General features: G+C 43.4%; 1 protein-coding gene across 1 annotated transcript; it reads left to right on the top strand.

Moving 5' to 3' along the window:
* The first annotated feature begins 7,989 nt into the window (after positions 1-7,989).
* LOC109791446 (transposon Ty3-I Gag-Pol polyprotein) lies at positions 7,990-15,899 on the top strand. The gene is made up of 2 exons (XM_083073435.1): positions 7,990-9,064; positions 15,590-15,899. The coding sequence occupies exons 1-2, from the start codon at positions 7,992-7,994 to the stop codon at positions 15,897-15,899; spliced, it is 1,383 nt and encodes a 460-aa protein (XP_082929561.1). The 5' UTR covers positions 7,990-7,991.
* The last annotated feature ends 252 nt before the right edge of the window (positions 15,900-16,151 follow it).

The raw sequence follows: 16,151 nt of genomic DNA, 5'->3' as shown, positions 1-16,151 counted from the left end.
AATACTATGCCAAGGTCGTGCCACCCACGACATAAGCATGAGGGATCACCCATCCCATCCCATACCAAGGTCACATCTGTAGCATCTCTTGCCTGAGGTCGTGCCACCCCCGACATAAGTATTAATTGCCTCACACATCCCACCCTATGCCAAGGTCACGCCTGTAGCATCTCTTGCCCAAGGTCGTGCCACCCCCGACATAAGCATGAGAAATCACACATCCTACACTATGCCAAGGTCATGCCTGTAACATCTCTTGTCCAAGGTCGTGCCACCCCTGGTCACTAGTGTGAAGAACCACAATCACATTAACATTCACATTCACAGCTCAAATCCACAACACATACACAAAATCCACACAATACAATGATTCACATACCCCTCAAGCAATTCACCATGAATACACATCTATAGCAATAATATAACAATAATATTTATAAATTAATATAAAACACAATTAATTCACCAATTTAATACAATATTAAATCAAATAATAAAACCCCCAATTTTTCCAAAACCTAACCCACATGCACTTTTCTACAATTTCGTTCTCTCTCCCAGATCATCATTTTCACAAACTAAATATATATTTCTAATCCTCAATACATACAGAACCTAATGGGATCATCAATTCCTCAAACAGAAACAATAATAAAATTACCTTCCAAAACCTAACTCGCAAGCACTTTTCTACAATTTCTTTCTCTCTCCTAGATCATCATTTTTACAAATTAAATATATATTTATGATCCTTAACACATACAAAATCTAATAATACCAATAATTCTTCAAACAGAAATAATTATAAAATTATTAAAATTTCTTCAGGAACTCTTCTCCACCCATTCGCTCATGTAACTCTACACATAAATCTCTCCTTTTCCCCCGTACTTGGAAAAACAGTAGCTGAAACTAAGCAAGATTTGGTTGGTCTCCTCCGCTGGGTTCCCCTCAGTCTTCAGAGAGTGCAGAAGAAGAGAAGAGAGTAAAGAAGAAAAGAAGTCAGAACTAAAAGCAGTCAGAACTGAAAAGTGTGCTTTTTGGGAGTGCCAAAAGCTCTCTATATATAGGCATCAAACATCACCAGAATGGCCCGTTTGGAATCTGAAACGGCCCGTTCTGGACTCTTACGTTATGTGTAAAATTTACATCCAAAACGGCCTGTTCTCAAACCAGAACAGCCTGTTCTGGGGTTGCATTTAACCCATAACGAAAATATTTGGAATGCCCCATTCTGAACTAGGATTACAAGTCTTTTTAGTAGTTTGGAATGGCCCGTTCCAATTTTGGAATGACCCATTTTGGGCTACTAAATTACCCTTGTTTTAGTAGACTGGAACGACCCGTTCTAGGCTACCAAACCACCCTTATAAATTTATGAAAATTACTCAATTACCCTCAATAAATGGTATGAAAACTGGGGTGTTACAATTCTCCCCTCCTTTTAGAAATTTCGTCCTCGAAATTACCTGAAGCAAATAATAATGGATATGATGCTTTCATCTTCTCCTCTAGCTCCCATGTAGCACTTTCAGGTGTAGCTCCTCCCCAAATTACCTTCACCAAAGGGATTTCCTTACCTCTAAGTTGCTTTACCATTCGGTCCTCAACTCTCACCGGAGTAGTTTCCATTTTCAGGTTCTCCTTAACCTCAAGATGATCCGACTCGATCACATGCGAAGGGTCATGGATGTATTTCCGGAGTTGAGAGATGTTGAAAACATCATGAAGATTTGACAGATTAGGAGGCAAAGCAATTTGGTAGGCAACGCTACCGACTCTTTTTAGAATTTGGAAAGAACCAATAAATCGAGGAGTAAGTTTTCTAGATTTCAATGCCTTACCAACCCCAATCCACGGAGTGACTTTCAAGAACACATGGTCACCTTCTTGAAATTCCAAGTCCTTCCTCCTCCTGTCAGCATAACTTTTCTGTCTACTCTGAGCTGCTCTCATCTTCTCTTATATCATCTTAACCTTATCGGTGGTTTGTTGCACAATCTCAGGTCCTAAGATAACATTATCACCCGGCTCACACCAACACAAAGGAGTCTTACACCTCCTACTATACAAGGCTTCATAAGGTGCCATACCTATACTAGAGTGGTAACTATTATTATAGGTAAACTCTATTAAAGGTAAAAGACTATCCCAACTACCTCCTTGGTCCAACACACAGGCTCTAAGAAAATCCTCTAAGGATTGGATAGTCCTCTCAGTCTGACCATCAGTTTGAGGGTGTTAAGCTGAACTAAGTCTAAGTTGGGTCCCTAAACCTCATTGTAAGCTCTCCCAAAACCTAGAGGTGAATCTAGGGTCTCTGTCTGACACTATGCTAGATGTTATCCCATGCAATATCACAATCTCATCAATATACAGTCTAGCCAATCTCTCTAGAGAATACCTAATGTTAATAGGTAGAAATGTGCATTCTTAGTCAACCTATCAACTATAACCCAAATGGAATCATGCCCTCTCACAGTCCTAGGCAAAGCAACTACAAAGTCCATAGAAATGCTATCCCACTTCCACTCGGGTATACTCAAAGGCTGAAGTAGTCCTGAAGGTTGCTGATGTTCTATCTTAGCCTTCTGACACACTAAACAGGCACTCACAAATTTAGCTATATCTTTCTTCATCCTAGGCCACCAAAATACCTTCCTAAAGTCTTGATACATCTTAGTTGCTCCTGGGTGAAAACTAAGCTTGCTCCTATGACCTTTCTCTAGGATCAAACGTCTAAGTGTAGGGTCACTAGGTACGAACACCCGGTCTCTAAATCTTATCACTCCATCTACACCCAAAGTAAATTCTTCTTCAATACCTTGTCCTATAGCATCACGTCTAGCCACTAAAAATGAATCCAGTAACTGTGTTTCTCCAATTTCTCTCAACATATCACTAGTCACCCAAGTCATACCTAGTCTCACACTACTAGGGGCCACCTCACAAGTCAAACTCCAGTCTCTAAATTGAGCCAAAAGGTCCATCTCTAATCATAAGAGAAGACAAATGCAAAGATTTCTTACTTAAAGCATCAACCATGACATTGGCTTTGGCCGAATGATAACTAAGATCAAAATCATAGTCCTTAAGGAATTCTAACTATCTGCTCTGCCTCATATTTAATTCCTTTTGGTCAAATAAATACCTAAGAGTCTTATGATCACTAAACACCTCAAATTTTGAACCATACAAATGATGTCTCCAAATCTTAAGTGTGAATACCACAACTGCTAATTCAAGATCATGGGTGGGGTAATTCTTCTCATGTATTTTCAATTGTCTAGATGCATAAGATACAACCTTTCCATTTTGCATTAACACTCCACCCAAACCCATCTTAGAAGCGTCACAATAAACCACAAAAGTCTTACTAAGGTCAGGCAACACTAAAACAGGTGCACTAGTCAACTTCTCCTTAAGGGCTTGGAAACTATTCTCACATTTACTATCCCACACAAACACAACTCCCTTCCTAGTTAAACTTGTCAAGGGTAATGCTAACTTAGAGAATCCCTCTATGAATCTTCTATAGTACCCAGCCAATCCAAGGAAGCTTCTAATCTCACTAACTGACTTGGGTGTCTCCCACTTAAGCACCGCCTCAACTTTAGATGGATATACTGCTATACCCCCACTAGAAATCACATGTCCTAAGAAACTCACCTCCTCTAGCCAAAAGTCACACTTAGACAACTTGGCATAAAGTTGTCTCTCCCTGAGGGTTTGAAGTACTACTTTTAAGTGTTCCTTATGCTCCTCTCTAGTCTTGGAATAAACTAGTATGTCGTCTATGAAGATAACTATAATTTTATCCAAGTACGGATGAAAAATTTGGTTCATGTAATCTATAAAAATTGCTGGAGCATTCATCACACCAAAAGACATTACTAGATACTCATAATGTCCATATCGAGTCCTAAATATTGTCTTGGGTACATCGTCACCCTTAACTCTAATCAGATGGTGCCCCGATCTAAGGTCAATTTTACTAAATACACTAGCACCCACCAACTGGTCCATAAGGTCATCTATCCTAGGCAATGGATACTTATTCTTAATGGTTACTATACCGTATGGTGGCTGACTAGGTCGAATACCCGAGTTCGTGGCTGACTAAGCCGAATACCCGAGTTCGTGGATGACCAGGTCGAATACCCGAGCCCACCGACCACTCACAATCTGAACGGAACGTGTCAGTGTGCTCGACCAAGTCACAAAATTTACGCCAGGATAATTATGGAGAGGTTAATTTATGTAATGCACCGGATTAGCCCCCTAATTTCCCGGGGCCCCGAGAACAATCCTGTCATGACTATAGACCCCTAAAATTGTCCGGGTCGGAAATAAAGCTTGAAGACTCTCGAAGACTGAAGGAAGATCAGCCAGAAGGACTCCTGGAAGGCCCTAGGAGGGTTCTCTGTAGGTCTAGAGGTCTTAGAATAGCTCAAAATAAGGAAGTGGAGGGAATGAAGCCCAATACGGCCGTACTGAACTTAATACGGCCGTATTGAAGCTTCAATACGGCCGCAGTGAACTCAATACGGCGTATTGAAGTTTCTGAAACTTCAATACGGCCGTACTGAAATCAATACGGCCGTATTGAAGCTTCAATACAGCCGTATTGAACTCAATACGGCCGTATTGAAATTTCTGAATTTCAATACGGCCGTATTGAACTCAATACGGCCGTATTGAAGTTCAAAAATTTCAATACGGCCGTATTGCTTCTGTAGGCCGTATTGCGCCTATTCCCTATAAATATGACGTCAATTGGACGTCATTCCACACTTTTTCAGATAGTTTTAACCCTCTCCTTGAGTATTCTGGGGTTTTTGAGCAGTGTTCTGCCCTAGAAATCACTCGGAGAGTTGATCCGACAAAGTTCTTGAGCCCCGAGCCATTTTGCTTGAGGATCGAACCTAGTCGAAGGGAAATCCTCCGGATTTCCATAGTTAAAAGTTTTTAGGAAGGAGCGAGCGAGCTTGTAGAGCGAGGGAACGCCAAAAAGCTTCCCAGTTTCACTCAATATATAAAAGCACGCTTCAAGAGGTTTCTTCTTAAATCCTTCCTTTTACTGCTTTCTGTGTGCATATTTAAACTGTCATCATGTAGATAGTTAATTTATAATTGCTTAGAATAAATAGGGGTAATTTAGTAATTTTACGCTGTTATTTTAGAAAATAATCTGTCATAGGGAACCCGAAAGGGGCGCTGTGGGGTGCTAACACCTTCCCCACGCGTAACCGACTCCCTTACCCAACTCTGGTTGTAATGGCCAAAGTTGATTTGTAAAATCAATTGCCTTATCCCTTTTTCCAATGTTTTGAGTAAAACATTGGTGGCGACTCCACGAACCCCTCCTTTTTGCGAAAACCACTAATCCATGGAGGGTCCCGCTTGGGATTAATATGGATTGGTGAATCATTTAATAAAATTGCTCGTTTGACAAGGTCTCAGTTTGAGAATACGTCATTCTAGCAATCCATATTTTTAAACAAATAAACGAGTCCAACCATCCTTCGCGAATGCCGAAAGCCCGTTTCGGGCCGGTGGCGACAGATGGCGACTCCACTGGGGAAGCTTTGAGAGTCAGTCCCATTTAGTGACAGATTGTTTTTAACAAATAATAGTTAAAAATTACTTCATTACCCCTTGCTTGTATGATAACATGCTTTATATATTTGGCTTTAAATAACTGTTGTTTGTTTAAATTTCCGCAATCGTTTGAAATAAAAATTGCACACAAACCTTTGCACACAACAGTTCCCTCTATACCCGGGGGCATGAGTGGTAATCCATAGGGAGTGGATGTTAGTACGGCCGGTTGAATGGGTCTATAGGAGCCTACGAGACCGTTGTCGGAAAAACATCACTCAAGGTGATAACCATGAACTTGAGTCCGACAGTGCGTTGGAACTTTCCATCGACTTACGACGAGAGGAATTGGGTCCCTATAATGGGGGCACCTTGGGGGCCTTTGACCAAGTGAGAACAGTTAGATCCTCCTTGAATATGCACTTTTCTGCAGGAGACCCCCACCTCGTGATTCGTTCGTGACTGTTCGTGGATGAGTGAATTGTTTGTGTAAATGCTTATGTGCAATTGTTTGTGCATTAATAAATAACCTCGTAATAAGGTCTAAGAATAAATCCCCATGCATGAAAATGTCATGACATGAGAGGAAAAACCAATGTGTGAAAATATAAAAGTAAGGGGCATGTGCATCATTACCAATAAGAGACCATGCATCCTCATAAAAACATACATTTTAGGGTCACCAATACCTCTTGACATGAGTGAAAGAGACCCATGACTATAGAGATTCTCCGTTGGGGAGAGATCATAGATAAAGAAGGGTGGTAAACTTCCGTCTTAAAAAGGCAGCGCCTTAAAGATGGAGGTTTATCAAGCTCATGTTAAAGAGTGTATTCATTCCATAAAATAAACTAACTAAACATTCATTTTAGAAAGTGGCTGTTCATCTCTCTGTCCTTACGCGCGCACAGAGAATCAAGAAAATGGAAGCATTGGAGGAGCAAAACAAGAAGCTCACAACCGAGCTTTCACAGCTTAAAGAGCAAATGGCGCAAATGATGGAACTCATGCGTCACCACAACGTCCATGGATCTCATCACAGTGAACATGGGTCCCATCATGAGGGAGAGGAGGAAGAGCATGAAAAAGATCCTCCACACACTGTACCCCTTGGGGCTGGAATTATGATTAAAGAGCCCGAGGTTTCAAAAGAACAATTCCACGCCCTAGAAGATCGGTTGAGGGCTATGGAGGGGCATGATTTTGACATCAAAGATGCCGCTGACATGTGCTTAGTAAGGGACATCCAATTCCCTCCTAAATTTAAAGTGCCGGATTTCCCAAAGTACGTGGGATCGACTTGCCCCAAAAGTCATCTCACCATGTACTGTCGCAAGATGGCTGCATATGCCACAAATGAAAAGCTCTTGATCCATTGCTTTCAAGAGAGCTTAGCTGAAACTGCACTCAATTGGTATATGCAGCTGGATGGAAATCAAGTGTGCACGTGGAGGCAGTTGGCCGACGCCTTTCTCAAGCGCTATAAATACAACATCGACCTAACACCCGATAGGTCTGATCTTCAAGCCTTGAGTAAAAAGAATGATGAATCCTTCAAGGCGTACGCCCAACGTTGGAGGGAGTTGGCGGCACAGATAGAGCCCCCGCTGTCGGATAAGGAGACGGTGTCCTTATTCATCAACTCGTTGACTGGTCCCTATTACGATAAAATGATAGGGAACACAACGACACTCTTCTCGGACATCATCACCATTGGAGAAAGGGTGGAACAAGGACTTAAAAGTGGGAAGCTAGCTAAGCCTTCCCAACCATATGAAGCTAAGAAGGCCTTCGGGAAGAAGAAAGAAGGAGGAGTCAACGCTGTAACCATTTCTCCATCTTCTTCCACTTCGAAGTCAGGCAAATCGCAATACAACTCTGTGAAGAAGTTTGACAAACTTCCGACCACTTATAGCGATCTCCTGCCGAAGCTAGTAGAAGCCCAACTTCTAGCCTATATTCCACCAAGAAAGATCGACCCACCTTACCCCGATTGGTACAAGCCTCAAGACAAATGTCTATACCATTCGGGAGCACCAGGGCATTCAACAGAGAACTGTCTAGCTCTCAAACACAAGGTCCAAGGCCTTATTGATGCTGGGTGGGTCACTTTCGATTCGACAGCGCCCGACGTGAGCAAGAATCCTCTACCAAAGCAGGAGTAGAGTATGGCAAGCCACGATAGGGCCCCTCCACATTTTTCTTTTTGGGACTCATGATCAGTACCCGAGATCATGAGGACCTTTTTCATGTAAATAAGGGTTTTGTACAGTTTTACATACATATATCAATAAAAAGGCATTTTTCACATATTATTCTCTCATTCCGTTCTTTTCTCTCTCTCATTAACATTAATAAACTCTAAACCTAAACAGAACCAATAAATAATTATGTCTGTGATTGCTCGCTCTGACCGGGATCCAAAAGCCGAGGATGAATGGGTTGAGTCGGACAGTGATGAGGAGACCATCTCTCCGGATCTGCAAAGACTGCTAGATCAAGAAGCTCGTCTACTCCAACCGTATCAAGAAGAATTGGAGACCGTAAATTTGGGGCAGGGTCAAGATATACAAGAGGTCAACATTGGGACCCATATCAGTGATGAAATAAAATCACAATTGATCCAATTATTAAGGGAATACAAGGATGTATTTGCATGGTCGTACCGTGATATGCCCGGTTTGGACTCTAAAATCGTCGAGCACAAGTTGCCATTGAAAGAAGGGTTTCGACCCGTTAAACAAAAGCTTCGACGAATCAAGCCCGAATGGTCTTTAAAGATCAAGGAGGAGGTGGAAAAACAATTAGACGCGGGATTCTTGGTTGTATCCCAATATCCCGAATGGCTGGCTAACATTGTGCCAGTTATCAAAAAGAATGGAAAGGTTAGAGTGTGTGTTGACTATAGGGATCTGAATCGTGCCAGTCCAAAGGACGATTTTCCCTTGCCACATATTGATACACTCGTGGATCACACAGCCACGAACACGCTCTATTCCTTTATGGATGGATACTCGGGGTATAACCAAATCAAAATGAATAAGGAAGACCGCGAGAAAACTTCTTTCATCACACCCTGGGGCACTTTTTGCTATAGGGTAATGCCTTTTGGACTTAAAAATGCGGGCGCCACCTACCAACGAGCGATGGTGACACTATTCCACGACATGATCCACAAGGAAATTGAAGTATACGTGGATGACATGATCGCAAAGTCGAAAGACGAGATGAACCATATTCAATATTTGAGAAAATTATTCAATCGGCTTCGCAAGTATCAGCTTAAGCTAAATCCGGCTAAGTGTACTTTCGGAGTCCGGTCGGGTAAGCTTCTCGGGTTCATCGTTAGTGAAAAAGGCATAGAGGTGGACCCCGATAAAGTAAAGGCAATAATGGAAATGCCTCCTCCTAAAACCGAGAAGGAGATAAGAGGATTCCTTGGCAGGGTGAACTACATTGCAAGGTTCATCGCACAGTTGACTGACACGTGCAAGCCAATATTCAAGCTATTGCGCAAGAATCATTCCGAAACTTGGCATGAGAATTGTCAACGAGCTTTTGACAAGGTCAAACAGTGCTTGGCCAATCCACCAGTATTGGTGCCACCTGTCGAGGGAAGGCCATTAATCCTCTATCTAACAGTGCTTGATGAGTCCATGGGAGCCGTGCTAGGGCAACAGGACGAAACTGGAAAGAAAGAACGAGCCATCTACTACTTGAGCAAGAAATTTCTAGATTATGAAACCCGCTACACGCCATTAGAAAAGACTTGCTGTGCGTTAGCGTGGGCAACACAAAGGCTCAGGAAGTATATGATAAGGCATACTACTTGGTTGGTTTCCAAAATGGATCCAATTAAGTATGTGTTCGACAAGCCAATAATCACTGGGAAGATCGCCCGATGGCAAGTACAATTATCAGAATTTGACATCATACATGTCACACAAAAAGCCATCAAAGGCAGTACCCTAGCTGATTACCTAGCACATGGGCCGACCAATGATTATCAATCCCTTCAGGATGATTTCCCCGATGAGCATATAATGAGTATACAACATGAAGATCCTAAGGACGATACGTGGACCATGTATTTTGATGGAGCCTCCAATATGCTCGGACAAGGGATTGGAACAGTATTAATCTCCCCACAAGGAAAGCATATCCCCTTAACGGCAAGACTCAACTTCGACTGTACAAATAACATGGCCGAATACGAGGCTTGCGCGTTAGGAATCCAAGCAGCAATCAACAATGGTATCCTAAAGCTCAAAGTATTTGGAGATTCGGCTTTAGTCATCCACCAACTGCGAGGTGAATGGGAAGTCCGAAATCCTAAGCTGATACCATATGTTGAGCATATCAAAGACCTGATACAATTCTTTCAAAATGTCGTCTTTGAATATATCCCAAGGGAGGAAAATCAGTTCGCTGACGCCCTTGCTACACTATCATCGATGTTCGCCTTGGATAAGGAGCATGAAATGCCCATCATCAATATCCGGCGGCACGATAAGCAAGCGTTCTGCCTACTGATAGATGAAGATATCGACGATGGTCCATGGTTCCATGATATCAAACAATATCTGAAAAAAGGGGAATATCCTGACATGGCCAACGATAATGACAAAAAGCATATCCGAAGAAGGGCCATGGGATTTCTGCTAATAGGAGAAACCCTCTACAAAAAGAATTATGACTCGGTCTTGTTGAGATGTATAGACCAGGTCGAAGCTCAAAATGTGATCAGAGAGATACATGAGGGGGTTTTCGGTACCCATATCCCCGGGCCTGCAATGACAAAGAAAATCCTTAGGGCGGGATATTATTGGTCGACCATGGAAAAGGATTGTTACCAATACGTTCGGAAATGCCACAAATGTCAAGCATACGCCGACAATATTCATGTTCCACCAACTCCACTAAACGTGTTGGCTTCGCCTTGGCCATTCGCAATGTGGGGCATGGATGTTATTGGACCCATTGAGCCAAAGGCATCTAATGGACATAGGTTCATTCTTGTGGCCATTGACTATTTCACCAAATGGGTAGAAGCGGCATCGTATGCTCATGTGACCCGAAAGGTGGTAACATCCTTCATCAGAAAGAATATCATATGCAGATACGGTATTCCCGACAAAATCATCACTGATAATGGATCCAATCTAAACAACAAGATGGTGGAAGAACTGTGCCAAGAGTTCAAGATCCAACACCACAACTCTTCCCCATACCGACCAAAAATGAATGGGGCAGTCGAGGCAGCCAATAAGAATATCAAGAAGATAGTACAAAAGATGGTTGTCTCATTCAAAGACTGGCATGAGATGCTACCCTTCGCTCTCCATGGTTATAGGACTTCAGCACGTACATCCACAGGAGCTACTCCATTTTCCCTTGTTTATGGAATGGAGGCAGTTCTGCCTGTTGAAGTCGAAATACCTTCTCTGAGAGTAATCATGGAAGCAAAACTTTCCGAGGCAGAATGGGTTCAAAGCCGGTATGACCAGTTGAACCTCATTGAAGAGAAACGGCTGAACGCCATATGCCATGGTCAAGCCTATCAGAGGAAGATCAAAAAGGCTTTTGACAAGAAAGTCCACCCTCGAGTCTACCATGAGGGAGAGTTGGTGATGAAGAAATTGCTACCAGCTCAAAAGGACAAAATCGGAAAGTGGGCCCCGAATTACGAAGGACCGTACGTGGTAAAGCGAGCCTTCTCCGGAGGAGCACTGATCCTCACAAACATGGACGGAGAAGAACTTCAATACCCAGTCAACGCTGACGTGGTAAAGAAGTATTATGCTTGAAGACGTTGCTTGCACAAGCCCGCTAGGATGAAAACCCAAAAAGGGCATCCTGGGCAAAAATTAGGGCAAAACAAAAAGCCCGCCAGTACAAGGGTACTAGGCAAAACAAAGGCAAAATTATCCCCGCTAGGATACGTCCTAGGCAAAAATTAGGGGCAAAAGAATAAGATGTAAAAACAAAGCAAGCAACGATCACTTGAATCGAAAACCGAAAGGCGGTACAAGTGATAATCTTCTAGAAGCAAGCGTCTTGCAGTATCTACACTCCTGGCTCAGGCATCTCACCCGAAGCAATTAGGGGAACGGGAAGGGCGACAATTACAGATATAATTGTTTAAAGCTAAAATGTATATAGCCTACCCTGGCCAGCCATTCTTCGGAAATTCCTTCTGTACATCTTTCTGTAAAAACATTTGTGAATATTAATAAAATATCCATTCATTTCTTTTCTCTCTTGACCATGTGATTATGCCTTTAAATTGGTATTTCTAAAAATTGTATGAGATTCCTTAATAATCGGTCAATAAAGAAAATTGGAGGGGTTCCTGTAAAATCCATAATCTCCTGCATACAAGGCTCACAAAAATCCTCCCTCGCGTCTATGACAGAAACTCCTCCAAAAAAGAAGAGGATAGGGAGAGTCATTCACTTTTCTAAATAAAAGAACAAAAATAAAAACTTGCATCGCGTGCATCACACACATTAGTTGCACATTCAAAGACCTTATCATGAGGCAATTACATAAAATAGAAAAATAGAAAATTGCTTGTGTATGACAGCAGCAAGCAAAATACAAAGATTCAGAAAATCAACAGCATCATACAGAATAACTGAGCCTGGAGAGGCTTGCCGAAAGAATACTCTCAAAATAACTGAGCCTGGAGAGGCTTGCCGAAACAATACTCCCACAGAATAATTAAGCCTGGAGAGGCTTACCAAAATAATACTCCACATCCTCCACAGTATGCAGAATAACTGAGCCTGGAGAGGTTCGCAGAAATAATACTCCCCAGAGGGAACCTCAGCTCAAGCTCACGGGAAAATCCCCAGCGAGAGCTATTAAAGCAAGATCGACGCAATCCCCAATGGAAGTGCGATCATCCAAACAGTATATACAAGTCAAAGGACTTAAACTTCCTCAGTGAAGATAGCTCTCCAGCTCAAGCGTTGAGTGAGGCTAAGCCTGCAGAGGCTTCCTAAATAATACTCTGGGATACATAAGATCCCTAAATCCCCAGTCGCCTACTCAGAGGCACCCCTTCAAGAAAAATCACAAAAAGATCAATAACCATTCCCCAAGAGGAATCCGGCACTCAGCCGAACACTGAACATCAAGATAATTCGCCTACTCAGAGGCACTCTTCCAAAAAAGGAAAAAAAAAAATATCAATAAATATTCCCCAAGCGGAATGTGGCATCCAGCCAAGTACCAAACATCAAGATCATTTGCCTAACAGAAGAGGCCAGTCAAGAAATGAATGACAAAATCCCCAGCGGATAAACAGCCTACACAGAGGCTACAAAAATCAGAAAATCCAAAAGAGATACCCGAATAAGGACAACCGGGATACTCCACCCACGTCAAAAGGACGTCAGCCAAACATAAGGCATCGCTCAACTCAGAGAGAGAGCATCTGTGTCTACACCCCAAGGAGTCAAAAATTCCCCATGGGTACCAACAATGCAATGCAAGTTGGGGCACAAGAACCTATGAATGACTGCACATCCCCTAGACGGATCCCTGCGTTATCCAGCCCTCAGCGGCACAAAATCAGAAAAACCGTCGAAGCAGCATCATGGACTGTGGAGACAAAAATCATATCAAATCATTGCCGAAGTGATCAGAAGACACGGAAGCAGACCTGGAGAGGGTAAACTCAACTGCCGAATGTTAAGAGGCAGGGCCTGGAGAGGCAATACTCAACTGCTGAATGTTAAGAGGCAGGACCTGGAGAGGGTAAACTCAACTGCTGAATGTTAAGAGGCAGGACCTGGAGAGGGTAAACTCACACTGCTGAATGTTAAGAGGCAGGACCTGGAGAGGGTAAACTCACACTGCTGAATGTTAAGAGGCAGGACCTGGAGAGGGTAAACTCACACTGCTGAATGTTAAGAGGCAGGACCTGGAGAGGGTAAACTCACACTGCTGAATGTTAAGAGGCAGGACCTGGAGAGGGTAAACTCACACTGCTGAATGTTAAGAGGCAGGACCTGGAGAGGGTAAACTCACACTGCTGAATGTTAAGAGGCAGGACCTGAAGAGGGTAAACTTAGCTACCGAGGTTGTCAGGAGCGCCGAGGTATGCAACAACCTGGAGAGGTTACTCAACAATTTTCCACCGGAAGACGCTACAAGTCAGAAGGTCGGTGCATCACCCGGACAATTGGGTCAACTCCTTTACTTGTCAGCCGGTACACCAAAAGACCGTTTGACTAAGTAAAGGGGGGGCAGCTGTAGACCCCTAAAATTGTCCGGGTCGGAAATAAAGCTTGAAGACTCTCGAAGACTGAAGGAAGATCAGCCAGAAGGACTCCTGGAAGGCCCTAGGAGGGTTCTCTGTAGGTCTAGAGGTCTTAGAATAGCTCAAAATAAGGAAGTGGAGGGAATGAAGCCCAATACGGCCGTACTGAACTTAATACGGCCGTATTGAAGCTTCAATACGGCCGCAGTGAACTCAATACGGCGTATTGAAGTTTCTGAAACTTCAATACGGCCGTACTGAAATCAATACGGCCGTATTGAAGCTTCAATACAGCCGTATTGAACTCAATACGGCCGTATTGAAGTTCAAAAATTTCAATACGGCCGTATTGCTTCTGTAGGCCGTATTGCGCCTATTCCCTATAAATATGACGTCAATTGGACGTCATTCCACACTTTTTCAGATAGTTTTAACCCTCTCCTTGAGTATTCTGGGGTTTTTGAGCAGTGTTCTGCCCTAGAAATCACTCGGAGAGTTGATCCGACAAAGTTCTTGAGCCCCGAGCCATTTTGCTTGAGGATCGAACCTAGTCGAAGGGAAATCCTCCGGATTTCCATAGTTAAAAGTTTTTAGGAAGGAGCGAGCGAGCTTGTAGAGCGAGGGAACGCCAAAAAGCTTCCCAGTTTCACTCAATATATAAAAGCACGCTTCAAGAGGTTTCTTCTTAAATCCTTCCTTTTACTGCTTTCTGTGTGCATATTTAAACTGTCATCATGTAGATAGTTAATTTATAATTGCTTAGAATAAATAGGGGTAATTTAGTAATTTTACGCTGTTATTTTAGAAAATAATCTGTCATAGGGAACCCGAAAGGGGCGCTGTGGGGTGCTAACACCTTCCCCACGCGTAACCGACTCCCTTACCCAACTCTGGTTGTAATGGCCAAAGTTGATTTGTAAAATCAATTGCCTTATCCCTTTTTCCAATGTTTTGAGTAAAACATTGGTGGCGACTCCACGAACCCCTCCTTTTTGCGAAAACCACTAATCCATGGAGGGTCCCGCTTGGGATTAATATGGATTGGTGAATCATTTAATAAAATTGCTCGTTTGACAAGGTCTCAGTTTGAGAATACGTCATTCTAGCAATCCATGTTTTTAAACAAATAAACGAGTCCAACCATCCTTCGCGAATGCCGAAAGCCCGTTTCGGGCCGGTGGCGACAATGACCGGCCAAGAACGATACCCATACGGAATGCCTCAGACACAACCGAAGCCTGTGATACAAGAGGTCCGGCCGAACGCTGACGGAGCCCAACCCGACCTCCACGATGACTTGCACGCATTGCGCGAGGAAATGGCAGCCTTCTAAAGACAGAGAGAAGTCGATGCCAGGGAGTTGGCCGAACTGTGCCAACAAAACGCCGAACTCGGAAGTCTAAACCAAACCTACGTGTTGTCAACTCCCACACTCCTAGAGGAGTCGGCCTATCATGCCCCCACCGACCATGTAACCCGAACACCGATTACTTCTTTGATTGGTGGCAAGATCGACACCACCACCCACTGGTTGAGACACCCCTTCTCCCGAAGGATAATGGAGGAAACCCTGTTAGACCATTGGAAGAGCATGCCGATCGAGAACTATGACGGGTCCACTGACCCTGAGGAGCACTTGAACGTTTTCCTGACACAAGCGACCCTCTCTACTCAAGATGACTTGGCCTTGTGCTAGATATTTCCCACATCGTTGAAAAGGAGGGCTCTGAGCGGGTTCACGCGATTGCCGAGCGCTTCCATTGACTCGTTTAGCGAGCTGTCGTCCCAATTCGCTCTTCAGTTTGTGACGAGCAAACCGTACAGGACGACCTCACTAGCATTGGCGGGGGTTCGTCAAGAGAAGAAGGAAAGTTTGAGAAGCTTCATGGACCGATTCAACAAGATCGCCATGGAGATCGGCGACCTTAACCCAGCCGTGGCAATGGATCGGCTGAGCACTACCCTCAGGCCGGGGCCATTTGTGAATAGCTTGTGTAAGAAACTGCCTGGTGATATGAACGATCTCTGACGTCGAGCCGACAAGTACATGCAAATGGAAGAATTGGCAGAGACTAGAAATCAGGCCAGAGCCGAGGAGGGATATGGACGAAAAGAAACGGGTCGAGACCCGATGAGAAAGGCGAATGCCGAGCCCTCAAATGCTCGTCCCCCGAGAAGACCACGTTACACAATGCATACAAGACATTTTTAAATATTTGTCATGCCGTTCCTTATTTTAATATATATATATATATATATATATACGTTTAGGTCGCGCTCA

The sequence above is a fragment of the Cajanus cajan genome, chromosome 4 (genome assembly GCF_000230855.2).
Source record: "Cajanus cajan strain Asha chromosome 4, NIPB_CcT2T_4, whole genome shotgun sequence".
NCBI lineage: Eukaryota > Viridiplantae > Streptophyta > Magnoliopsida > Fabales > Fabaceae > Cajanus > Cajanus cajan.
This window is presented reverse-complemented; position numbering and strand designations above follow the sequence as displayed.

What these genes read in the sequence shown, in the direction of transcription:
- LOC109791446 (XM_083073435.1), top strand. Translation starts at nt 7,992, where the DNA reads ATGTCTGTGATTGCTCGCTCTGACCGGGATCCAAAAGCCGAGGATGAA. An exon ending in AGGGTGAACTACATTGCAAG is followed by an intron (nt 9,065 to 15,589) that starts GTTCATCGCACA and finishes ATCGTTGAAAAG; the next exon opens with GAGGGCTCTGAGCGGGTTCA.